Genomic DNA, 25471 nt, shown 5'->3' with positions numbered 1-25471 from the left:
GCAGCGGGGGGGAGGTCCCTGAACTTCACGGAGTTCTCTTGCTAACGTCTCATTTGCACAGTGTGTTCTTGTTCTTTATTGGGGTAAATAAAATAACTTGGTTTTGTGTCTGTAGTTTCAGCTCCATCATGATCCTGCAAAACTCTCTTGACATATTTATTCTCTTCTAGGTGACAACCACCAGCCAAGTACAAGACTGTCACAATGAGTTTTGTTGAATATGGAGATACAATAAAGGATGGTGATACATCTATTGTGTTCTTGGGCCATGATTCCATGTTTCCTGTGAAAGTCCAGCATGGCACTGTAACTCAGACTAAGTACGGGGTCATCAGGCATTCCACGGACCTCATAGGCAAGAAGTACGGCTCCAAAGTGACCTGCAGTAAAGGAGGATGGGTGTTTATTCTTCATCCAGCTCCAGAACTGTGGACCATGAATCTTCCACACAGGACGCAGATTCTATATTCCACTGACATCTCGATAATCACCATGGTGTTAGAACTGAAGCCAGGCTCCATAGTGTGCGAATCAGGTAATTAATATGTTGAAATCCTTTATGAAGAACTAACACCAACACTTTCATGAAAAAACGGGCTCGTCTTTACATTTTGAAAAAATTCTCTTTTTTTTTTTTCCCTTGTGATAATAATTTTCCCAGCCTGCACATGGAGTAGTTCTGTTTCATGTGCACGTGCTATCAGCTGCTGTTTCTTCAACATGTAATGCTACCTCAGTATGCTGGCCTCATCTGCAGGTATACCTCTGAGTATGTGTTCGATTCGTTCATCTGCTTAAAATAAATATATAAACATTTGTCTTTCCCTTTTCTGAAACTGTTGTTAAGTACTTTTAAATACATGCTTTGAATCGAAATTCAGGCATTGTATTTGCAGTTTGAGAGAAAATGATTGAGATAAACCAGTGAAAGAGACTCTGATGACAGGGCGTTGAACCAATAAAAGAAATAAATTGGCAGTATTTATATAATGTGATACCATATAAGTACATGTATTTTTGTCTTTCTCTTCCCAAGCGTGATCCACTTGTAGCACTGCAACTGCATGCAAAACCACTGTAGCTGTATAATACAGTGGATGATGTGTTAACCACAGGGCTGTATTTTGTTTCTAAACTTGGTTTCATTTAATACAGCTTCCATGATTTTGCTTAATTTGCAAGTAAGGAGCAAAATTTTATATTAATAGGCATTTTCCTGGTTAGATACAGGTTATAATAATGCCTTCATGACTATTACTGCAGGCAGTATGAGGCTTGTTTGATTTTATTGCATCTCTCTAGTTTGGAAAAATACAAACTGAGGTAGTTTGTCCTTGTTTTTTCTGGCTGTTTCCTTTGAGTCTTTTTATGCAGCAGTTTCATACACTTCCCTCTCAGGCATAGATAAGGCCAACGATCAGCGTGATGGGCTTGTGCTGCACAGTGTTTTGCATTTAACATTTCCCATTCCCACCCAAGCATAATTTTGGGCAGCTTTTCGAGCATAATGACCACTTTCCAACACAACTGAAACGCCGCTTATCTCTGCATCCAGTTGCACCCGTTAAGAAGGAGGTGGTACATGGAGCTGGATGCTGTATAGCAGCACTTCCACAAGCAAAGCCGCATGCAGAAACCTCTGGTACTGCTAGAATGGTTGGGTCCTGTGAGTTTTTAATTTGGTTTGGTTTGGTTTATAGTAAGATCAGGCATTTTTAAGGTTGTCATGGGAAGTAGCAGTATTGTTCATTGGGCAGCTCTTCACCTCTTCCCCTCCCTGCTATGTTTACACAGGATGGGAAAAATAAACACAGCAAATTATTCAGGGTGGGGGAGATTTGAATTTCTCTGTGTCCTGCCTCGCTTGGAATAGGTGAATGTTAAAAGTACAGAGATGCACATAGAAAGTTTTCCGTAATGTTAAAGGTACTAGAGAGGTTGAAAAAGTTTAAAAGCTCGTTTATCTAAACAGCCAAGAAATGGAAACACTTGATGAGGTAACCTATCCAGATTCCCAAAAATGTTATGAGTCAGAAGTCATAGCCACAAACAATCCTTTTCGCTAAAGGGAAACTGTCCCCAGGTTTATTTTAATGCCTGTGCTGCGAAAGTACTGTAACTTGAGCTTTCCAGGGAAAGTGAAGCTTTACTACCAGAATTTTGCTTGTATAGCTTGAAAGATTCACTGTTCACAGAGAAAGAAAGAAAGAGTATTGCATCAAATTCCTCTGGTTAACCTTGAAGCAAGAGATCTTACTGCAAATTTGCTTGCAACTGACCAGAAGTGGTGATTTGAATTAAAAGTTTTACACGTATTGACAACTGGAGCCTCCAGTGTGATGATGTAACCTACTTTGGTGCCATCCTGGATTAGACAGCATTCAGTGATCCAAAATCTTTAGTTCTGGATTAACCTTGCGTGGCCCAGGCGGAACCGGCCCAATGGCGATTAATAGAAACAAGACAGGAAATCTGGTCTAGTAATGACATTGGAGTCTGCTTCCTGCTGGTGCTGGTTTTAGATGTATTTTGAGCATTAATTAGCATGGAGGTCTGTCTTTTTTATTATTTGAAATTGAACCGATATACATAGTTACGGTATGGACTGGCAAAGCAGGCACTGTAAGGAGGCCAGGCTCTTTTCCTCTCGTCTTACTAATTAGACTGTGGAAGAGTGCCCTGTGTTTACCCAGCGTGAGAAAGCAGAATTATGGATTAGTCTCCACAACTGTATGAAGAAAGGATTGATAAAGTAATGACCTCTGTGTCATGTTGTAATGCTGTGGATATGAGTGTAAACGATCTTTTGTGTGTGATTAGAAAAATTCAGTAGAATAACCGGAAGGCTTAATTTTATATCACTTGAATTATGCGGTTCAAATTGATTAGTCATGATTTTTCATAAATGATATAAACATGTATTAATACAGTTTTTACTATTTTTAACCATCTTTAATAAATACGTGAAGAGCAACCCTGTCAGCAGTGCACGCATAATTAAAATGACCGAAGCATACTCTGTTGAGGTTATAAGGGAACTCGGCATCTGCCTGATGTTTCATGATGGAGGTGTAGGAATATGATCCTTTTTCTGTCTTCTGCTAATACCTAATTTATAAAGGTATCTTGAGATTTAAAAACTGTTAGCACTGTTGCTGGAGCTAAGATCTCTTGAAAGCATTGGTCCCTGGTCTGAGGAATTCCCCACTCTGGTACAGTCTAACAGCCCGATCTTTCCAGAATTAAAGGACACTTGAGATAGCAGCTAGAATACTTGCTGTGGGTGGTCTGGTAGTGTGGAACTTTAATTCAGGTAACTCTGATCCCATTTGTGTTCGTTGCATGTGCAGCCACAGTCTAGATAAAGGAATAAGCCGAATCTTTTTTTTATTTTTTGTGTCGCCACACTCTCCAAAACTAATCTTGATGTCAACTTCCCAGGCAAGGCTATTGTCAGTCCAGTGATTACAGCTGCCTATAGTAGAAGAACTCCATATGCCAACAAATTTTGAGGTTTTTACATTTATTTTTCTAGTACACTGGAAACAATATGAAACCTTTCAGGTATTTTTTCCAAACAAAGGAGTGGGGAACCCTTTTTTATGTCTTTCCAATCCCCATGAATCTAGGATTTTTTAATGGCCTCTCTCCCTGGTAAGGCCTGAACAAATGTCTGTCCTAGACCTGCATGTGAAACCTCATTTAATCTGATAAATCTCACAAGTATTTTGGCTTCAATGGAGCATTGTATTTACAGACAAAATGTAATTTAGTCAAAAGTGTTCTAACCACCACTCCAGTGATCCTTCAGCGTTCAACAAAAGCAGACTCACATGAACAAAAACGTTAATTGGATTTTTCGTTACCCTTCAGCTAAATCCCAAATTAAAAATTGCTAAACCCTGTTCATTGCCACACAGCAATGGATTCCTGAGCCCACAGACTGGATTTTGGAAGACTGAAAACAGCATTCTGGGTTCTCATAGTTTCTCTGTGGCAGAGTAATGAGAGCTGCTGGACAGCTTTACACTAGAGCTTCTCAAAAGCAATTATGAAATTTTCAAACTCACAACCTGGGTATAGATTTTATTAAGAGTACACTCATAAAAAATTAATGAGGACTTAATGATTAATGGATACTCAATAGATGATTAATATTTTATTGTGCAGTCCCAGCAAGTCAGCTGTATGCTTATGACTCTTCTGAAGTGCATAGAGACTTTTTGACAAATGCTGCTCATGTCCTTATAGTTTTGGGGGCATAAGTATATGTAAACTCTTTGCAGCTCTATCTTTAGGGTAAAGTACAGACCAAAGTTTCTAAGTAGTAATTTCATTTTGGAACGTGCTCATACTAATGATGTTTTATAACCCCTCCTGTATTTATGTCTTAGCAGCTGTTCAGGTTAGAGTGAGAGAAGAATTCGAAAACCCAATGCTTGTATAGCACTTTTTGAAGTATAAGGCAGGCCTCATCAGTACACACATTGGCGAGCATAGTATTCTCTTGATATATCAAAGAAATGAACCAAAACTGTGGCCACATGAGGCATCACTAATGTATTCAGACTTCTGGCTGACCTGCAGCTGATAAGGAATGCTGTTCATACCCTAAAGCGTTTGTTTCCAGACTTTCTGGACTTACTTTCATCTTATCATTTCACTTGATCACCACGCGGGTGTCTCATGCAGCTCTGAACTTAACAATATTATGTTCGTTTGCAGAAGATCCCTCCCTAAAGGATTCCCCATTCTTGAATCTCTAAGGAAGAATTCTTTGCAGTCTTCGCATTCCCATTGCTTTTGTAGCCAGTGCCAGTCATGAGAAGTTGCCTACTGTCCTTCCCCCAACTCCTCAGTCTGGTCAGTGAGCTGTGGCCCTCTCTGACCTCCAGCCTGTTGCAGAAAATGCCTGTTTCAGTATGGTGTTCACAACAGGAGAAAGAGTTTGTCTTCTGTAAAGAAAGCTTCTTGATTCGCTGTTTCCTCTTTCAGCCACCAGCTCATCTCCTTAAAACTTTTCCCCACTCTCCTCCTCTCTCTCCCTGTCCCTGCTCTTGCTGTGTCTCACCTCTGCCACCATGATCTGTGCCCTTGACTGTCTTCGCAGTAAGATCTTTGGGTTAGTTTCCATCAGATGCTTAATACTTCTTCATATATTTGCTAAAAAATATTAATTATACTCCTGTTACACAGACTTGTCATGTACAGTGAGCAGTCTTTCTCTGTTCAGTGTTTCTTGACAGATATTAGCTGTGGAGTTGTTAGCTGTGTCTGAAGATTCATTTCCCTTTGCTTTGAGGCTCCTTCCGTTCTCATGGCTGACTCATGACCTGTCTTATTATTTGCTGGGTCTAAGTGGCGTAGCTAGGAGACCAATACAGCAACGCTGTCATTGTTTTGTTGTATTTACTCATTTTAGAATATCTTAGGTAGCCAAACATTCAGCAGAAACTTCATTTCTATTAAAATGTTACTAGATATTGTATTGACCCAGTATTAAGTAATACCCTGCATACTTTTCACTTTTCCTCTTTTCAAGCAATATGAACCTATGTATGCACTTAAAGAGCTTCTTCAGCTGTATTCCAAAGTGCATTTGCTTGTGCACTGCTGTAAACATTTATAGGTCCTAAATCACTATTTGTAGTTCCTTTTTTAAAAAGAAGCACCCACGATGAGAAATTTTTAGGGAAGACAAGTCTAGCAATAGCCTGCAATGAGGAAATGTAGTGGAACACAGAATCAGGTCACTTATGTTTATAGCACGGGTGGGATTCCAGAAGGTTAGACAAACATCCTTTGCAATAAGAAAACCAGACTAAACAGAAAACAGTGTAAAAATGTACTCTCTTACTCAGTTATCAGTCAAGTGCTATGCTAGATGCTGTGGTAACACTCCTGTTTTCTCTTGACAGCATTCTGATGTGTATCTGTACTGTACTGAAATACCATGTGGTGTTTTTGAACAGCTCAGATGTTCTCCACAGGTGAAAAACGATCTTAACATGGACATTGACTCAAGCTGGCTGAGGTGTGTGGAGGCTGCTCTGCAGAACACCTGTCATTTGAATAAGCAGAGAGTGAGAAGAACAGATCTGTTTGAGGTCAGGGAAATGATCAGGGAGTTCCTCTGATTAGCTTTCTTGTCTACAAATCAAAAGGAAGTAATCAGTAGGTGCTGAGCTGAAGTGTTTCATCTAGGAGTCCACTTGTTAGGATTGAAATCCTTCTAAAACTGCAGTGTTTTCCTTGTCTTGGCAAAGGGCAGAAACACTCCCCTGAGCTTAGGTGTATCAGAGAAGACGAACGGGGTGTGCTTGAGCCCAAGATGAAGGGAAGGATACTAAATCAGTCTGCAAGGTCATTAGCCACCTAACTCGTGTGGTTTTAACACAGGATCTTGATTCATGCCTTTGAACAGAGATGGACACTTTCCTAGTCTGCATGCTGATCCCCTACACAGTGTCTCCTCCCTCAGATTTTGAGCTTAGAGTATGGTATGTTGGGGACCCTGCAGTGTCTCATTAAATGCCAGCAATGCAGATGTCTGCTTTTTGACTAAGGTGTTTAAGATCACAGAATAGTCTGTAAAAGAGCATAATATTTTCCAAAGGCACTAGCAGTGACCTAAGTTCTCACCTAAGTGAGCTCTAAAACAACAACTGTGGTGTTAAGAATGTCTTCAGTACAGTTTGAGTTGTCGTCATTTTACCTCTCTTCTATAGAGTCCATTCATGATTAATACGCTGTAATTAAATGGACATTGTCCTGTGGTAGAGAGCATACAGTTTCTAAGGCTGTTTATAGTGCAAGCTGTCAGAAAGGCAAGCATCCTGGTGTAAAAATTAGGAACGGTATTTGTTCTAGAAGTTGTCTTACCTTCTGCTTTCTAGGTCAAATGAGGAACATGGGCATCTCACTGCACCTGTATGAGAACAACAATCTGTTGAAGTCCATCCAGTTCTTAACTTGCCTCTCTGATACAAAATATTAATTTTTGAGCATTCAGGTTTTTGGTTCATTTATATACAGGTAACTCAGCTATGATATTTCAGGTTTGCTGTAGCATTCTACTTCATGTCTTCAGTAGTACTCCTTGCGTTTTGCTGCTTTCCTGACTGATTCTATATTGTGCTAAGGATACCTCTCATTTCACAAGGAAGCCTGAACCTGAACCTGACTAGAACTTACTCCAGACAGGTGCCTAAGTCTCTTTGTCATATATTGCTGAATACTGTGTTTTTCAGTAGTGGTTTTGAAATATGGACAAAGAAAAATTGAAAAGTAATTGAGAAGGTGGCGGGAGGACTCAAATGTTGATTGTTGCAGATTTGCAGGGGAGAAGGTAAACATTCATTTCCCCTTCTGCAATATCAGAGAAGCACAGGGTTGAACCTCTGCCTTCTATAGATGGTGCTGCTTGGGCTTCAGGGGTTGTGTTGAGTATGGACTCATGCTGAACTGCCAGACCCTCATATTCGTGATGAATCACATCAAGTGTGATGTCAGGCACATGAGAGTTGAGGGTCTTCATCATTTCACAGGACTGGGTTTAGAATCTGTTGTCTCTTCAAGGAGAGGTTTTACAATGGTGGGTGATTGAAAACCATCTTGTTCTTTGTTTCCTGCAGTTTTGAGAGCGTTGTCACAGAGAAGGCAGGCAGCATCTTCAGAAATACTCTCATTAATTATGTTAGTGTGATAGAATTTGATATATTAAAATGTGATATGTATGTATTATTCTCATGTTTGTGGTAGCCAGTCAAGAAGAAATGGTTCCTGGCAACTTTGTTTAACAAAAGCTCGGTCTGTAATAAGCCTGCAAGTGGTGACTTCCAGCATCCTGGGTTTTGTTCAGGGTTTGGCTTGGAGTGTTTGTGAAAAAAAACAGAGTGCCAGAAAAGAAGCCAAAAAATCTTCATGGGTTTTCCTAGGGAGGAGACAAACTGTATCTTCTGGGGTGTTTTTAAGAGCAGATTTAAAAGGAAAGTGATTAAAAATGTAAAAGAATATGAACAAGGAAACTGGATACACACACAAGCTGCCTCGCTCTTCTGCTTACAGCCCAGCTGTGCTGACAGGCCTTCACTCCTTCAGATTAGCAGAGAGAGATACAGAAAGTGTGCAGCATTACCCATTTGAGAGGTAGAATAATTAAATTCTGTCAGTTTGCAAAAGATCTCAGTTGTGCAGTCCTGCCTTCTGGCATGAAATGTAAAGGCAGAATTTCAGTCATTTTAGCGTCCTGTGAACAACAGTTCCCTGCTCTTGTCATTAAAAAAACCCCAACAGTGAAATGCTGTGTTTTTGCTATGCACATATATCACTGAGTTTTTACAACCATGTGGCTACTGTGCTACCATCACTCCTTTTGACCAGGGAAGAGTTTATGTTGGCATTTAGAGTGTACAGGTCCCATGACCAGATAGTTTTCCATGTGTGCACATGTAAGTGTCTTTTGCATTTCGTTTGCTTTATTTTAATACTGGCATGAATGCATGGATTTTCACTTTAAAAAAGTGTGTGTCATAGTTTCTCTCTTCCCTTGGATCTCTTTGGAGCCAGTGCTAAAATCTGTAGGTCCTCCCTCTCTGTCTAATCTGCCCATTAAGACTGGGGCGTGGATGCTGGTCTGCTCGTTGGGGTCAGAGCCCTTTCAGAGGGAAGCAGAGGAGCGGTGCTGATGCCGCAGTGCAGTCAGTTGATCTGGTGGCAAACATGGGCCCTGAGCTCTGTTTACAGTCTGAATGGCTCCCCTTTGAGGGCTGTCGGATTAAATCGAGTGCCACAACAATATTTCTCCCCTTATGTGACTAGAGGGCAAGAACCTTGGATCCCTCAGGAAACTCTGACTTCCTATACAGTTATGGAACGTATTACTCCAATTAAGCAGCTGTACCAGCCCCTCTGTCCCCTAATTAATTTCTTTTCTAGTAGTTTCTGAGCTTTCTTCACCACTGTTGTACTTCAGGTTCTGTCCTTTATACATTTTCGAAGTTTTATATTAGTTGAAAGAACTTGCTTCAGGCTGAAACTCAGCCTGAACAGTCATTGAAGATAGCTAGAAACAGATTTTCTTTCCACGGGAGACATGTGTTGCAAGTACAGAATTGTAAATCAATAAACACATAATTTGGGGTTGCTGTGGTGTTTTGAGTTTGGGGGGTTATTCTGTTAAATGCCACTTGAGTGAGTAATTTCTGATGTGGATTGGTATATGGGTGTTTTCTTCAGTGAAAACGTTGGTTATTAGTCATTCATCTATTTAATACACCAGTGGATCTTTTAAAGTAAGTTTCCTAAATTATCAAATTGAAACAAGGAAAAAAATCTGTGTCTTATTAGTTAGTTCCCAGTTGTACATCGTAATTGTAGTTAGACAAAATTTCAGGTATATGATGGATCTCATTGGACTTCATTAAGATTGTGTAGGTGTGTATGTATGTGAGTGAAACGAGGTGGTTTGGTCAGTGTGACTGCAAGGAGCCCAGAGGCCTTAGTTTTGGATAATTTCGGTGGGAGTTGAGGATAGCCAGTGTCTCTTAAGAGGCCTGGGCAAACAGACTCCATATCCTGAAGGCCATTTGTTTGCATGGCTGCCAACAGGATTTTTGAGCTTGGACCCTTGCCAACATCTTGTCTTTGTTTTAATGAAGTACAAGGTTTTGAGAATATGTTAAAATTTGCCTTCATCTCTTTTCACTCTGGAAGACTGGCACTTTGAGAAAAACTCTCTGGTTAACTTCCCTGATTTTTTCCTGTGGCATTTACTTCCTTGTGTTCTCTTCTGTGCCTTCTTAGAGCTAGAGCTGACCCTTGGCATATTTTACTATGCCAGGGAGATAGGACGGGTCCCGAGTTTGCCAGATTTTTAATTAATGCTTTGAGGACCCTGAAGACTGTTTCCTAGCTCATTTAGTTCCTCTCTCCTTGTGAAGGAAGGATTGTTCTCTTTCAGTAGTTTAACCAATGGTTTCTGTTCATTTGAGTTTTGAGTAAGTGTTCCAAGCAGGAGGACTAATGGAGAACACCTTTATTCTAATGTTTAGCACTGTTAGAAGATATTTCATGAGCTGTTTGTCTCTTCTAGGTACGGGCAGCGGATCCCTCTCCCATGTTCTCATCAGGACAGTGGCTCCCACAGGGCACCTGTACACAGTGGAGTTCCACCAACAAAGGGCTGAGAAGGCCAGGGAGGAGTTTCGGGAGCATGGCGTGGAGCATCTGGTCACCGTAACCAACCAGGATGTCTGCAAAAATGGGTTTGGTGTCTCAAACATTGCGGATGCTGTGTTCCTAGATATTGCATCTCCATGGGAAGCCATAGGACATGCAAAGTCAGCGTTAAAAGCTGAAGGTAACTGCACTTGCCTCTTTCTGCTCAGGAAGCACTATGCATGCACACCGCTCTGCCTTTGAGCCGCATGCTAGATCTGCTCGCTTCCACTGTGTGATCACTGTTCTCAAATGTGGAATTCTCTAGGCAGTTCTAAGGCTGAAAAACCTTCAGATGAGGTCTTCAATTGACAGTAGAAGATTTGAAAGAAGAACAGCTTTTTCCTACAGGCATGTGCTAGCTGCTACAATTAGCACGGGCAGTTTATAAAAACCCTTGAAACTTTGTCAGGTGCATTTTGCTAGATCTGGGAGTGTGTGGGAAGCAGCAGTAACAATAAATGCTGAAAGCAAATTTCTTTGTCAATTCAGTGGAAAGGTGTCTGTATAAAAGGTGTTCAGATGCACTTCACATCAATCATTGCAGATTTGGACCTGTTTAACAGAGCACCCCATCAGTAATGCTAAAGAAATTGTGGTTATAGTTAAATATGCTTGCCAATTTCTGCCTTAAGTCTCTGCTGTTGGAGCTAACAAGAAGTTTGCCGTTGGTTGTAGTGCGAATGGAACAGAAAGGCTATTCTAGCTTATGCCAGTTACTCCAGGATGGTGACAGCAAGTGAGAACTACCGTCGAGTTATTGGATGGATTTCATCAGTTTATTGTAAATCTTTTCCCTATTGAAAAATAAGCTTCAGTGAATAAATTATTCTTTTATCCTGGAATTAGCTTTCCCCTGATTAAAGTTATACTAGTGTAACTATACTAGTGTGGATCTGAACCTTTTGTCTACAAAAGTGCCTTTTCTAATCAAGAGAGCATGGACATCAGAACACTGCCCGTGCTCGGATACAAGTTTAGTAAAACTTGATTATGTGCCAAGGCCCAGTTCTTTGTTAAAATACATAATCACAAACCTGACTTGAAGTGAATTGCTAGGTCTTCTAGAAATCACAAAGTTTAAGCTTCTTCTTAAAGGTCACTGAATGTGCATTACCTTGCTGAGTCGGGACTGTTTGGCTGCCTTTGCTACTACTGAGAATTTTCTCGAAGGCTTTCCAATACCTATGTAACACATGCTTTGTTTAAAAAGTGAATAGAGAGACTTGTTAGCACTCTGTACCTGCAAGAGTTACAGCTCAATTTGTAGCTGCTTTCCAGTGTGTCCTGGGAGAAAATGTAATTTTTGCTGCACTGTAGGATGCCCTTCCCATGCTCAAATTATCTAATCTAGTGAGCACAACACTCAGCTGACTTGCCAGCTTAGAAGGTGCTGCATTGCGCAGTCCAATTTGAATTATTGAAGTGGTGCATGTTTAGAATACTAAGCAGAGCTGCTTGAACAGTTTCAGGTTTTGAATCATTGTCTCGCTCCAGCATTTGAAATCCTAGAAAAGGTATTATAGTCCCAAACTGGCCATACCATCTGGCTATACTTTTCCGTGCTATACTACAATGTTACATCTGCTTAGGCAATATAAATAATACTTTAAATCCCGTATTTTTCTGTTTGTGGTATCGTGCCCTGTAGGTACTAGTCAAAAGGCGAAGTTGCTGATCCTTGCTGCAGTTTTTGCTGCAAACAGCCACCAGCATCTGAGATCTGGTATTGGTCCAAGGCTCATCTTTTGGGTTGCATAGTACCTGACTGAGCCGGGGGACATTTTTTTTATTTTGCTATTTTTTGTATAAACAAAAGCTGTTTTTCGTATAAAATGTAATTGATTGCAGTAGTAATAGGTGCAAACTTACACACATTTCTGTTTTATTCCAAATCATGTGGGTAGTTTCGTTGTGGTTTTTTTTTACTGCTGTAAAATCTAAAATATGATGGGAGGGTATCTGTAACTGCTTCCATTTCTCTACCGCAGGCAGATAATTTTATAGTGCTCCTTTGCTTAGTTTTCAAATAGTTAAATCTCTTCTACAGTAAGAACATTCTGTACACATACTGCCGTTGTTCACCGCTGTTCCAAGGGTTAGTATCGTGATAAAGCATCACTGGAGAAAATGAGTCGTTCCACTCTTCCCTCCATGTCCTCTCTCTCACATCTGGACAGGGTCACATTTGAACCATTCACACTGTGGGTTTTATTGTGATGTGCCATGCAAATATCGCAGCTGTGCTGCCAGAGAGTGGTAGTTCATTCCCTAAGTCTTCAGGTATTTTGAATGAAATCAGAGCTAAGAAAATTTGATATGTAACATCAGCTAGCCTCCTCTTTAAAAACACAGTATTCAAGATGGAATGTTCAGCTGAGACAGTATGTAAGAGTGAGTTCTTAACGTTAACAAAACCTTATCAAATCAGTATTTTCTCTCCTACTTAAGCTCAAGATCCTGAATAGTTGCGGCTCCTAGTAGGCTTAGTGTTAATGCTCCTCTTTGCAGAGTACATTTATCACTCACATTATGCCTTGCAGTATGCTCTAAATACACTACGCAGAGTAGCTTGGCCTCCCATTTAAAGCACTGCCAACCTCTGAAGAGCTGGAAGAATAAAATGGCACAGTAGGTTCATGACTAGAACTTTCTTGTTCTCTGGTGCTGTGCTCTGCTGAAGTATAGGCTTGCATCTCAGCTGCATCCCTCTGTGCCGATTTCACCAGTCACGCTTTCAGCAGAAATGTTGCTTCTAATATCCCTCAGGCATGGCTGCACTGCAGAACTTGCTTTCATTTCCAGACCTGCACTGTTTTTCTTTTGCAGTATCTGCTGATTAATGCTTTTCTGTAGTCATAGCTGCTGTTCCCAACACCTGATCTTGGTGGTTTTTGCAAAGGTGCTGTTAACCCCTTCAGGCTAAATTTAAAAAAAATGAAGAAAATGAAAACATCGTGAGGTAACAAAAATATTCTCAATATTCTGCTGTTCTTAAATGCCCTGAAACTTTTGACTCACAGTCATCTCACAGCTGAATACTGGAGTGCTTTGAATATAATTCTGCACCCACCTACTCAACTGTCATAAATATTGTCTGTTTCTTCCAAGGCTGTGCAATATGAGGCAGAAACCCATTTGTACAGTATTTTTCATACAGGTTTTAAAGTTTCAGGTAGGGAGATGGAAAAATACATCAGTTGGTGTCTTGCATTACAAGTCAGTGCTTGGTGGTGTTTCAATTAACAGCCTGAGTCAAAATTATTAAAACCACCTCTCTTTTATTTCCTTTCTTTCTCTTAAGAGATTTTGCTCTTAAATCCATACTTGCCACTCTCTCTTGAGCATCATAAAGCCCCTAAATTATGAGTTTGTAAAATTGTGATCCTTGAGATATCACCTTAATCAGGTAACATGGTGCTTTCAGGTCTTCCTCCAAAACTCTACAGGGAAGGTTCCCTCTGAATATCTCTCTGTTTGGGCCTCTGCATTTCCTGCTGTCACAGAAGCCCTTCAGCAGTACTCTGCTCTTTGTAGCAGTAGTTGGTTTTCACTTCCAGATTCTTTTGTTTGTTTCATTGTTTCACAATGGACTTAAGACAGGTCTTGTTTGCATTTTTTTGCCCTTAGCATAGCCATCAATTGTTGTCCTAACATGCCAGATTTGGTTATTACATATGCTGTATAAGAGAATAAATAATATCTCATCCTCCCAGTAGCCTTTGGTGCAGGTAAGGCATTGCCTGGTTTAGCTAGCTTCAGTTTTCACTTGGGCTTGCCTCCCTGTTCCTCTGAGCTTTCAGGGAATGCCATGTCCATGTGGAAAATCTCACTGGCTGTTTTTCTGGAGCCTCAGAGTTGTTCATTGGTCCTGTTTTTAAACCAACCGTGTGTGGCTTTGAGGAGCAGCTGAAATCCCTGGCCACACGTCTCACCCCTGTAGTATCTGGGGTACCCCAGGCTGAGTCACCCTGAGAAGAAGGCAGTGGCATCCAGGCTGATGTTGTTTGGGCTCGGGATACCTCAGGAACGCACGGGGACCGTGTTAAGGCGGGACGTGGAGCCTGACAGTCTAGCATGCTTTTCAGACTGTCCTCCTTCACCCATGCAGGTGGGACTCAAGTCGGTGTCAACCCCGCTCATGTCCCCAGGAGATTATTTTGGAATAAATGGATGAAGCAAAAAGTGCTTGCTAAAATGTCAGCACCAGCCTTTGCTAATGTGGTGCCTGCTTTGATCCGAAAGATAATAAACTCAAGGTAAGGTTAAAAATCCGCAAACTAACTTTAAATTGAAGCATATCCTCTCAACATTGAAAGGCCATCTGATCTAGTGCAAAGCTGCCCCGAGAGGATCTAGGCCCGCGTGCTAACCCAGAAAGCAGCTTCATCTGGTTCCCAAGCGCTGGCTGTTTGCTGGGCCAGCCCCAGTAGTTGTGTCTTGTTGGAGGGCATTGACCTAACTCTGGTCTGTCAGGGCTTGGTAGGTCAGGTGCACAATATGGGCCTCACCTGAAGTAAAAGTGGTTCTGTCATGTGTCAAGAGTCAAGCAGAAGGATTCCTGCATCGTAATCCCTGCTGTGGAGTGCTGGCCAAAGCTGTCGTCAGCCTTTACAGTTTGTAGGAAGTCATTTGGGATGAAAGGATCCTGAAAGGAAGTTGTTGGGTTTTCTTCCCCAATTTGGAGCCAACTGATTTTTTAATGTCTTTGTTGCATGCTTTTGCCGGCCCATAACAGTGAGGAGGAATAAATTCCTTTCGAAGGGTGCACCTACAAACGTAGAGGTTAAGGTCACATTTGCAGAAAATCATATCAAGCTGCTACTAATGAGCTGGCAAGTGATTTGGAGAAGATTTTATTTTCTGAATCAAGAAACATCCTTTAATTTCTTCCAACAGCCGAATCCTCTAATTTCACTTGTCAGGGAAGCTGCCTCAAATCGCCCACGAGCACACTCACTGAAAGGAAGTTCTGTCCCCTTTTACAGAGGAAGTATTTTTAGTGTCCTCCTAGCACAGAGTAAATGCCGTGGTGATGCTGCTCAGTGACTCTCCTGCCTCGCCCCTATATAATGATAATGCCTGTGTGATTTTTTTCTTCCGTGAGATCTTTGTAACGTAATCTTCCAATTATGACAATGAACTGAAGTCCCAAAATGCAGAGCTGTGTTCTCTTACCAGAGATAAAAATGCTGTGTTATATTCTTTACATCACAGAACCATTTCTGAAATTACAGGCCCTTTTCCCTGGAACTTAATGGTGCTGCACTACACATGTTCTCTTCACATCTTCTGAATAATATTGGGATGATGAAAAAACCTGTCAGAGCACTTGTGACACATACTATAACCTACAGAGGGGAGAGCACATAACTTGGACGCATTTTCTGTATTGTAAGCATGCACTGGAGTTCTTATCAATTGGGTAGCACTGCCAGATTTTCCATACTTGAAACCTAATGCAGTTGTTAGCTAAATAGAGCTGGTAGAGGTATTAGCCCTTGCTTACACAAACCAGAAAGAGAATTGTCTGGAGTTGCACGGGAATATACCAGGAACTGCTCTTGAAGGAGGAGTGTCTTTCAATGTACTGAGTGCTTGTAAAGATGCAAGGGTGTGTCCCTTGATTATTAAGTAGATAGTGTCTGTTCTGTGTTTCAAAATGTGCAGCGCTATGTGGATGCAAAGCTCCTCTTCCTCCTTCCCTTAAGCTCGCTGCTCTAGTCATTCCAGTCTGAACTGTACTTCAGTTTTCATAGGTTCTTGACCCTGTTGCTGGTTACGGTGACTGCCAGGACTGTGTGGGCTTGTTCCAGCCTACGAGTTTGGGAGATTTAACCTCTCTATTAAATGCTTCAAACTAACTCACTCCCTGTAAAATTGAAGGTGGGAAAAAACCTAAGTCTTTTATACAGTCTCATTATTCCCTTCTCCTCAGCTGTAGCACTTGTCAGATGCATTATACATGAATAAACACATTTTTAGACAGCTCTTCAGATCAAAAAGCTCACACAGCTTCCCAATATGAACAGGATTAATCTCAGATAATTACTATATCAATTTATGATGACACATAGATCTCATTAAACAAATTTAGGAATGGTATGTTTCCTAAAAGGAGGACTCTGAAAGAACATAAACTCATTTTATACCAAAAAGTTGCCGTTTAGTTGTTTTCACTGCTCTCTAGTCTAGTCCACCCCTTTGTGATCCACAGACAGAGAAGTGTGCCCCAGCGAGCAGAGAGGGGGGGAGTCACACGTCTTTTCTTCATTCATTAAGGAATCCTCGGCATGGCAAGACAAAGCAATGCATATTCAAGTCCTTTAAGCCCTAAATGCCTCTTGATGTCTGAAGGACAAGAGGGCTCTTAGAGAATCTGAGAATTGTGAATGCTGAAATCTAGATTTATATCTGTTTGGTGATTGTGACAGAAGGGGTGTTGCCTAGCTGGTAATCCGGCGGGGTGCAGAGGGCAGCCTACAGCGTGCAGAATTCAGAAGCATCTGCTCCGTTGAAGATGAAAGGGCCTCTGCTCCTGGAACAGAAGAGCATGTCCTTCTGAGTGCTGGTGTTCTGCTGCTCAGAGTCCACTTCTTTTTGCTGGTCTGAACGCACCCTGGCAATTGAATCTTCCCAAATCTCTCTATTTTAGACAGACTTTTGCAGTTTGGAACTGCAGTTTTGTTGTTGCTTTCCAACCTGCTGCTAATTGTAGCTTTCCAGTCTTCTTTTAATATCGGCCTAAGCAAGCAAGTCCAGCCTGAGAGTCAAATGCGGCCTGCCTGATGGTATGTACAGGAAAAAGCAGAGGAGACGCCTCTCCCACTTCTTAGGGAGTAAAGAAAGATGCTTGGTGGTTTTGCTTCTAAGCTCTTTGTAGGTGTGTTTATTTGGGAGAGATGTTTAATAACCAGAACAATAGGTATGAAAGCGAAAAAATGAAATTGGCAGAACTACTAAAACCCACTTGATGCTCTCAGTTACACGGAATACCAGCTATTACGCTGTTTTCTCACTCGTCATACCTGAGAAGCTGCCAGCAGTGCAATTAAGTAATGTTATTTTTCTTGCTTCCTCTCTGGATATTAGCTATTGCAAGAAAGAGCTTTCTTCCCTACCAAGTGGCTTGAAAGCCCATTTTCTGCAACCCTACTCCCCCAAGCAGTCTGCTTTGCAAGGAGGCAGTCTTGATAAATCATCACCAAGTTTGGTGTTGACAGGCTGTGCTCAGCTGACCATCCTTAGGCAAAATGAAGGGTGCTCTGCCTTTAATTGAAGGCTTGACAAGAACTGTGGGCGGCTCTGAAGCTTGTATGGCACCAGCTGTGTGCAGGCTTCTTAGTTTTTGACTGTAAATCTAGAGCATGTGAATTTGAAAGCCTAAACATATCTCGAAACCCTTGTTGTCAGAAGAAATAAGAACAGACTTACTGTAAATGTAAATATATTTCCATTTTTTGTGGCAGTATAAAAGACAAAAACAAAAACCCTGAATGAAATAGACTCTGGTCTCTGCAAATTCTTGCTTTGAAGACAAAGAGTTATTGTGAACTGACATTTAGCTAAGTTAGACATTTGTTCAGTTCCCTACACAACAAGAATATAACATCTTTCTTTATGACCTGTGTGCGTTGTAGTAGCTTTCTAATTACGTAACAGAAATTTCTTCCTGAGCTTTTCTCTTTTACGTCTACAGACGTGGTAGAAGCATGTACTGCTTTGGCCAGAAAAGATTAGCTGTCTGATTCAGAACGATTTTGGTATCCCTGGTCATGCTGGTGAACATATAAATCTAATTTCATGGGAGCTAGTGGACTGGGTGTGCAATTAAATTGGCGTTAACAGGGTTGGTTAATAATGACACACACCAGCATTAATTTTGCAGGTGATTATTAGATTTGTTTTTTCATTGTCACTCCAGGGAATTACTTGTCCAGGGTACTTTGATCTGAATATGCATGATAAGAACCCCTGGCTGTGGAGACTTTATTTCAGGACTAAAATTAAATCCTACTTAGAGTATAGTGGATTAACGGTCATGGAAAGTGTTCTTCCCCAGTCAGTACCCAACACATCATTGCTGCACAGTAAACTAGAGTGCTACATGATACTTTCAGACCTGATGCTTTCTTTTTTTAGAGATGTGACTTTAGAAACGAAAAAGGAAAAAACCAAGGAGTTTGAGATAAAGCAGGCTGCATGTAGTCCCAGCATAGCCTCTATTTTTAGCCCGATGCTTCGCTCTCGCTTGCACGGGTTCTTTAACTACTTAGTCAACTGGTGTTGGAAGGCTTGACTGCATGAGCCGGGGAGACGGCTGGGAAGGAATGCAAATCAGGTCAGCAAGCATTTCCATCTAATTGTAATAAGTAAAACAATAGCTGAAGCTGCCTTGCCCAGTGTTCCTTCCCCAGCACAAAAGCTCTTCAGGAAGGGCAGTTGCCGTGTGGGACACTGTGTCCTGGGTGAAAGCACATGCCCTGGCTTTATGGCAGACAGTGTCCTTATAATTCTTTGATCTGATTTGGCTGTGGCTTTTCAGAGTAAATCTAAATCATTCTGTTCTCAGCTGTTAAGGTGACTTTGTAGCACGCAGAAAGTTGTAGGGGGCCTATTAATACTCTGTATTTAGAATCAAAAATCTGAGCTGTGCACAGACAAGGAGACAAGTGTTAGTTTATGACTTAGAAGTCCTGTCCCAGAGTTTGGAAGCATTTGCTTTAAAACTGCCCATTGTGGTATCCAGTAAACTTTAATGCTCAGGAGACATGCTAGTCATTTTGACTAAAAGGGTAAAGCCTTAACAGCACTCCATCTATGGCCTGGAGAGATTACTTTATTCTGTACACGCATACCATCATTCCCAAATAAACACAGCCGCTTGTGTCAGAGTGAGTGTGCATGCACACTTATATTCTAATGAAGGCAACTCTGTACAGTGTGTGGGGAATGACTTCTGGCTTTGTATGGGTGCCAACTTCAGCTCGGTGCCTCAGTCCAGAATAGTGGATAGTGATTCCAAAAGAGTGGCTGCTCTAAAGGGATCAACTTTAACGGTTTTATCGTGAACAAATGTGGTGGGCAGCAGTGGATTTGGAAGATGAATCAATACGCTGTTGCAATTTTTAAAGGGTCTGAAGCATCATGTGGAGTCATCCATGTTTGGTTTTGTGCACTTCAAACACGCATAGTTGCCTCATGGAGATTTTCTTGAAGAATGTTTTCGTTTTGTCTGTATAATAGGAATTCTGTGTGCATCTGGGAGAATGTGAAAAAGATAATAAGTGCTTTGTTTTGGCTGTTGCTCTCTTTTCCACTACCTGTCTCATTTTGCAGGTGGCCGCATCTGCTCTTTCTCTCCCTGCACTGAACAAGTCCAGAGAACGTGCCTAGTGATGGAAGAATATGGTTTTACAGAGATTAACACCTTGGAAATTCTGCTCAGAGTGTACAATGTAAGGACAATTAACTTGCAAATCCCTGACCTTGGAAAAGCAGCGGAGGATGATGCTAGCACTGGCTTTGACAGCAGCAACCCATCAAATCAAGGAAGCTGGTGCACCAATCTGCAGCAAGGAACTGTGCAGTTCAAAAGTGGCGTGCCGCTCAGGGAGATGGTCGGGCACACTGCGTACCTGACCTTTGCCACCAAGAGCCTCTTTTAGTACACGCGGAGTTTGCGCAGTTTGGAGCATTTTGTGTGCTTGTGTGTGTGTTCCGTTTTCATGGTTCTTTTTTGTAGGGCATCCAAATTTTTATTTGTCAGGGAATTCCATATATAGTCAGATTGGGTTGGAATATGCTTTGTTTAAATAGCACACAAGCATTAACCAGAGCAGCATCAAGGGAATGTTGAAACTCTGGAATGGTGCTCCACTTGCCGTCAGAAAGAAGATAAATTAGTAGCAAATGGCCATTCCCATTCAATGGAACGTACAGAATAAAGATCTCTACCGATAACAAAGCAAAACACATAGCACACTAATTGCAAATAAGTTGGATTTTTTCTTCCTGTTTTCCGAATTACTTTCTCAGGTTTACATTTTTATGTTTTCCTAGCACTACTAGACACTTTTATTTTTTAAATTCTCTAGTCTCTGGGTAGCTCTTATGAATGTGAGAGTGTCTATTTGCATGCTTTTACATACGAAAGTTGCGAGGTTATAGAGTTGCCAGCACGACTGATCACAGAATTAGTGTTTCCTTGGAATAGAGTTTGGCTACACGGAGGATTATTGGCAGTGCTCAGGAACACAACCTCTTACTCCATTCCAGGGTGGCATCTGCAAATCATTTAGATTACACAAAGGTTGAGGAATTATGCTGATTGCTGGATTTGGTTTAAATTAGTATATTGTGCTCATCAATTTGTATTAGAAAGTTGGACCTGGGTTCATACTGTAGTCTGCTAATAGATCGTCCACTTTCATAGCTGATGAATCCACTGTGAAAATTCACTGAACAGCTGGTTAATATTGTCTGAACACCTCTTTGTAAGCGCTGTGGCGGAGGTTCTGTTTGTCTGGTGGTTTATGTGCATTACGGTGTAGTGTCTTCCTGCAGCTGAATGACAGAAAGATTGCTCTTGGCAGAAATTGTCTCCAGATTGCAACAACAATACAAACTTAGTAAAATTCTCAACCAGCTTTATTAATTAATCTTTCAGACCATTTACACTTTGGTCTTCCATACAAAGTTGGTGGGTGTGACAAACTGTTTCAATACTGGATTAAATTTTGTATTTGCAGATTAAAATAATGATGCAAAATTATAAAGGTCCTTCTTGCTTTTTCTTTTTCTTTTTTTTTTTTTTAATGAATTCACAAATATTTTTATTCCAGACAATAGTACTGTCTTTGGAAGCACTTAGATGTGCCCTGCATTTGATACCTGCGTATACTGGTTACTATGTGTGAAAAATAACCATTCATAAACTGCTGCATGAAAATTTGAACTTGACATCCTTCCCCACTTCTTGAAAAAAATAAACAAAGCTAAGCTTTTAAAGCATTATAGCAGAAGGCTGATCCATAATGGTTTAAAGAAAGCTCAAACTTTTGCTGTCTTGGTGCGAAAATGCGAACATTTGCAGATAGATGGCGGACAGAAGGAGGTAGCCTGGAAAGCTGTTGCTCAGCCACATCTGCACATGGCACTGCTCACACAGAGGCACAGAGACTGGGGCTGCTTGCTTGTCTTGGAACGTTAAGCTTCAAACGTAGATTTGGGGGTACGTGCCCGGCGCCTCCGGCAGCCCTGCTCCCAAAATGCGAACGTCTGCAGATACATCATAGGCAGAAAGAGCTAGCCTGGAAAACTGTTGCTCAGCCTCATCTGCCCATGGCACTGCTCGCACAAAGGCACAGAGACTGGGGCTGCTTGCTTGTCTTGCCCCCACAAACTTCAAACGTAACTTTAAGCATCCGTGCAGGGGGCCCGCAGCAGCCCTACTCTGAAAATGCGAATGTCTGCAGCTAGTTCGCAGGCAGAAAGATCTAGCCTGGAAAGCTGTTGCTCAGCCTCATCTGCCCATGGCACTGCTCGCACAGAGGCACAGAGACTGGGGCTGCTTCCTTGTCTTGTCCCCTCAAACTTCAAACGTAGCTTGGGTGGTCCGTGCCGGGCGCCTCAGACAGCTCTGCTCTGAAAATGTGAACGTCTGCAGATAGCTCGCAGCCAGAAAGAGCTAGCCTGGAAAGCTGTTGCTCAGCCTCATCTGCCCATGGCACTGACCGCACAGAGGCACAGAGACTGGGGCTGCTTGTTTGTCTTACCACCTCAAAATTGAAACGTAGCTTAGGTGGTCCGTGCAGGGGGCGTCCTGCACCCCTGCTCCCAAATTGCGAACGTCTACAGATAGATCGCAGCCAGAAAGAGCTAGCCTGGAACGCTGTTGCTCAGCCTCATCTGCCCATGGCACTGCTCGCACAGAGGCACAGAGACTGGGGCTGCTTGCTTGTCTTGCCACCGCCAACTTTAAACTTAGCTTAGGCGGTCCGTGCCGGGCGCCTCCAGCAGCCCTGCTCTGAAAATGCAAACGTCTGCAGATAGCTCGCAGCCAGAAAGAGCTAGCCTGGAAAGCTGTTGCTCAGCCTCATCTGCCCATGGCACTGCTCGCACAGCGGCACAGAGACTGGGGCTGCTTGCTTGTCTTGCCACCTCAAACTTCAAACGTAGCTTTGAGTGTCCGTGCAGGGGGCCTCCGGCAGCGCAGCTTCGAAAATGCGAACGTCTGCAGATAGCTCGCAGGCAGAAAGAGCTAGCCTGGAAAGCTGTTGCTCAGCCTCATCTGCCCATGGCACTGCTCGCACAGAGGCACAGAGACTGGGGCTGCTTGCTTGTCTTGTCCCCTCAAACTTCAAACGTAGCTTTGAGTGTCCGTGCAGGGGGCCTCCGGCAGCGCAGCTTCGAAAATGCGAACGTCTGCAGATAGCTCGCATGCAGAAAGAGCTAGCCTGGAAAGCTGTTGCTCAGCCTCATCTGCCCATGGCACTGCTCGCACAGAGGCACAGAGACTGGGGCTGCTTGCTTGTCTTGCCCCATCAAACTTCAAAAGTAGATTTGGGGACCCATGTAGGGTGCCTCAGGAAGCCCTACTCCCAAAATGCGAACGTGTGCAGATAGATCGCAGGCAGAAAGAGCTAGCCTGGAAAGCTGTTGCTCAGCCTCATCTGCCCATGGCACTGCTCGCACAGCAGCACAGAGACTGGGGCTGCTTGCTTGTCTTGCCACCTCAAACTTCAAACGTAGCTTTGAGTGTCCGTGCAGGGGGCCTCCGGCAGCGCAGCTTCGAAAATGCGAACGTCTGCAGATAGCTCGCAGGCAGAAAGAGCTAGCCTGGAAACCTGTTGCTCAGCCTCATCTGCCCATGGCACTGCTCTCACAGAGGCACAGAGACTGGGGCTGCTTGCTTGTCTTGCCACCTCAATCTTTAAACGTAACTTAGGTGGTGCGTGCAGGAGGACTGCGGCAGACCTGCTCCCAAAATGCGAACGTCTGCAGATAGCTCGCAAGCAGAAAGAGCTAGCCTGGAAAGCTGTTGCTCAGCCTCATCTGCCCATGGCACTGCTCGCACAGAGGCACAGAGACTGGGGCTCCTTGCTTGTCTTGCCACCTCAAACTTTAAACGTAGCTTTGGGGGTCCGTGCAGGAGGCCTGCATCAGACCTGCTCCCAAAATGTGAACGTCTGCAGATAGATCGCAGGCAGAAAGAGCTAGCCTGGAAAGCTGTTGCTCAGCCTCATCTGCCCATGGCACTGCTCGCACAGCGGCACAGAGACTGGGGCTGCTTGCTTGTCTTGCCACCTCAAACTTCAAACGTATCTTTGAGTGTCCGTGCAGGGGGCCTCCGGCAGCGCAGCTTCGAAAATGCGAACGTCTGCAGATAGCTCGCAGGCAGAAAGAGCTAGCCTGGAAAGCTGTTGCTCAGCCTCATCTGCCCATGGCACTGCTCGCACAGAGGCACAGAGACTGGGGCTGCTTGCTTGTCTTGCCCCATCAAACTTCAAACGTAGCTTTGAGTGTCCGTGCAGGGGGCCTCCGGCAGCGCAGCTTCGAAAATGCGAACGTCTGCAGAGAGCTCGCATGCAGAAAGAGCTAGCCTGGAAAACTGTTGCTCAGCCTCATCTGCCCATGGCACTGCTCGCACAGAGGCACAGAGACTGGGGCTGCTTGCTTTTCTTGCCACCTCAAACTTTAAACGTAACTTAGGTGGTGCGTGCAGGAGGACTGCGGCAGACCTGCTCCCAAAATGCTAACGTCTGCAGATAGCTCGCAGGCAGAAAGAGCTAGCCTGGAAAGCTGTTGCTCAGCCTCATCTGCCCATGGCACTGCTCGCACAGAGGCACAGAGACTGGGGCTCCTTGCTTGTCTTGCCACCTCAAACTTTAAACGTAGCTTTGGGGGTCCGTGCAGGAGGTCTGAGGCAGACCTGCTCCCAAAATGTGAACGTGTGCAGATAGCTCGCAGGCAGAAACAGCTAGCCTGGAAAGCTGTTGCTCAGTCTCATCTGCCCATGGCACTGCTCGCACAGAGGCACAGAGACTGGGGCTGCTTGCTTGTCTTGCCCCCTCAAACTTTAAATGTAACTTAGGTGGTGCGTGCAGGAGGACTGCGGCAGACCTGCTCCCAAAATGCGAACGTCTGCAGATAGCTCGCAGGCAGAAAGAGCTAGCCTGGAAAGCTGTTGCTCAGCCTCATCTGCCCATGGCACTGCTCGCACAGAGGCACAGAGACTGGGGCTGCTTGCTTGTCTTGCCCCATCAAACTTCAAACGTATCTTTGGGGGTCCGTGCAGGAGGCCTGCGGCAGACCTGCTCCCAAAATGTGAACGTGTGCAGATAGCTCACAGCCAGAAAGAGATAGCCTGGAAAGCTGTTGCTCAGCCTCATCTGCCCATGGCACTGCTCACACAGCGGCATAGAGACTGGGGCTGCTTCCTTGTCTTGCCACCTCAAACTTCAAACGCATCTTTGTAGTTTCGTGCAGGGGGCCTCCGGCAGCGCAGCTTCGAAAATGCGAACGTCTGCAGATAGCTCGCATGCAGAAAGAGCTAGCCTGGAAAGCTGTTGCTCAGCCTCATCTGCCCATGGCACTGCTCGCACAGAGGCACAGAGACTGGGGCTGCTTGCTTGTCTTGCCACCTCAAACTTTAAACGTAACTTAGGTAGTGCGTGCAGGAGGACTGCGGCAGACCTGCTCCCAAAATGCGAACGTCTGCAGATAGCTCGCAGGCAGAAAGAGCTAGCCTGGAAAGCTGTTGCTCAGCCTCATCTGCCCATGGCACTGCTCCCACAGAGGCACAGAGACTGGGGCTGCTTGCTTGTCTTGCCCCATCAAACTTCAAAAGTAGATTTGGGGACCCATGTAGGGTGCCTCAGGAAGCCCTACTCTGAAAATGCGAACGTGTGCAGATAGATCGCAGCCAGAAAGAGCTAGCCTGGAAAGCTGTTGCTCAGCCTCATCTGCCCATGGCACTGCTCACACAGAGGCACAGAGACTGGAGCTGGTTGCTTGTCTTGCCACCTCAAACTTCAAATGTTTCTTTGGCGGTCCATGCCAAGTGCTTCCGGCAGCCTTGCTACGAAATTGTGAACGTGTGCAGATAGCTCACAGCCAGAAAGAGCTAGCATGGAAAGCTGTTGCTCAGCCTCATCTGCCCATGGCACTGCTCGCACAGAGGCACAGAGACTGGGGCTGCTTGCTTGTCTTGCCATCTCAAACTTCAAACGTATCTTTGTGGGTCAGGTCC

General features: G+C 43.5%; 1 protein-coding gene across 1 annotated transcript; it reads left to right on the top strand.

The window, feature by feature from the left end:
• Positions 1 to 204: 204 nt before the first annotated feature.
• On the top strand, positions 205 to 19886 carry LOC142362585 (tRNA (adenine(58)-N(1))-methyltransferase catalytic subunit TRMT61A-like). Its single transcript, XM_075431871.1, has 3 exons — positions 205 to 535; positions 10094 to 10360; positions 19558 to 19886. The coding sequence occupies exons 1-3, from the start codon at positions 205 to 207 to the stop codon at positions 19884 to 19886; spliced, it is 927 nt and encodes a 308-aa protein (XP_075287986.1).
• The last annotated feature ends 5585 nt before the right edge of the window (positions 19887 to 25471 follow it).

This window comes from Opisthocomus hoazin, chromosome 10 (genome assembly GCF_030867145.1).
Source record: "Opisthocomus hoazin isolate bOpiHoa1 chromosome 10, bOpiHoa1.hap1, whole genome shotgun sequence".
In the NCBI taxonomy this organism is placed as follows: Eukaryota; Metazoa; Chordata; class Aves; order Opisthocomiformes; family Opisthocomidae; genus Opisthocomus; species Opisthocomus hoazin.
This window is presented reverse-complemented; position numbering and strand designations above follow the sequence as displayed.

What these genes read in the sequence shown, in the direction of transcription:
- LOC142362585 (XM_075431871.1), top strand. Translation starts at nt 205, where the DNA reads ATGAGTTTTGTTGAATATGGAGATACAATAAAGGATGGTGATACATCT. An exon ending in CTCCATAGTGTGCGAATCAG is followed by an intron (nt 536 to 10,093) that starts GTAATTAATATG and finishes TGTCTCTTCTAG; the next exon opens with GTACGGGCAGCGGATCCCTC. An exon ending in GTCAGCGTTAAAAGCTGAAG is followed by an intron (nt 10,361 to 19,557) that starts GTAACTGCACTT and finishes CTCATTTTGCAG; the next exon opens with GTGGCCGCATCTGCTCTTTC.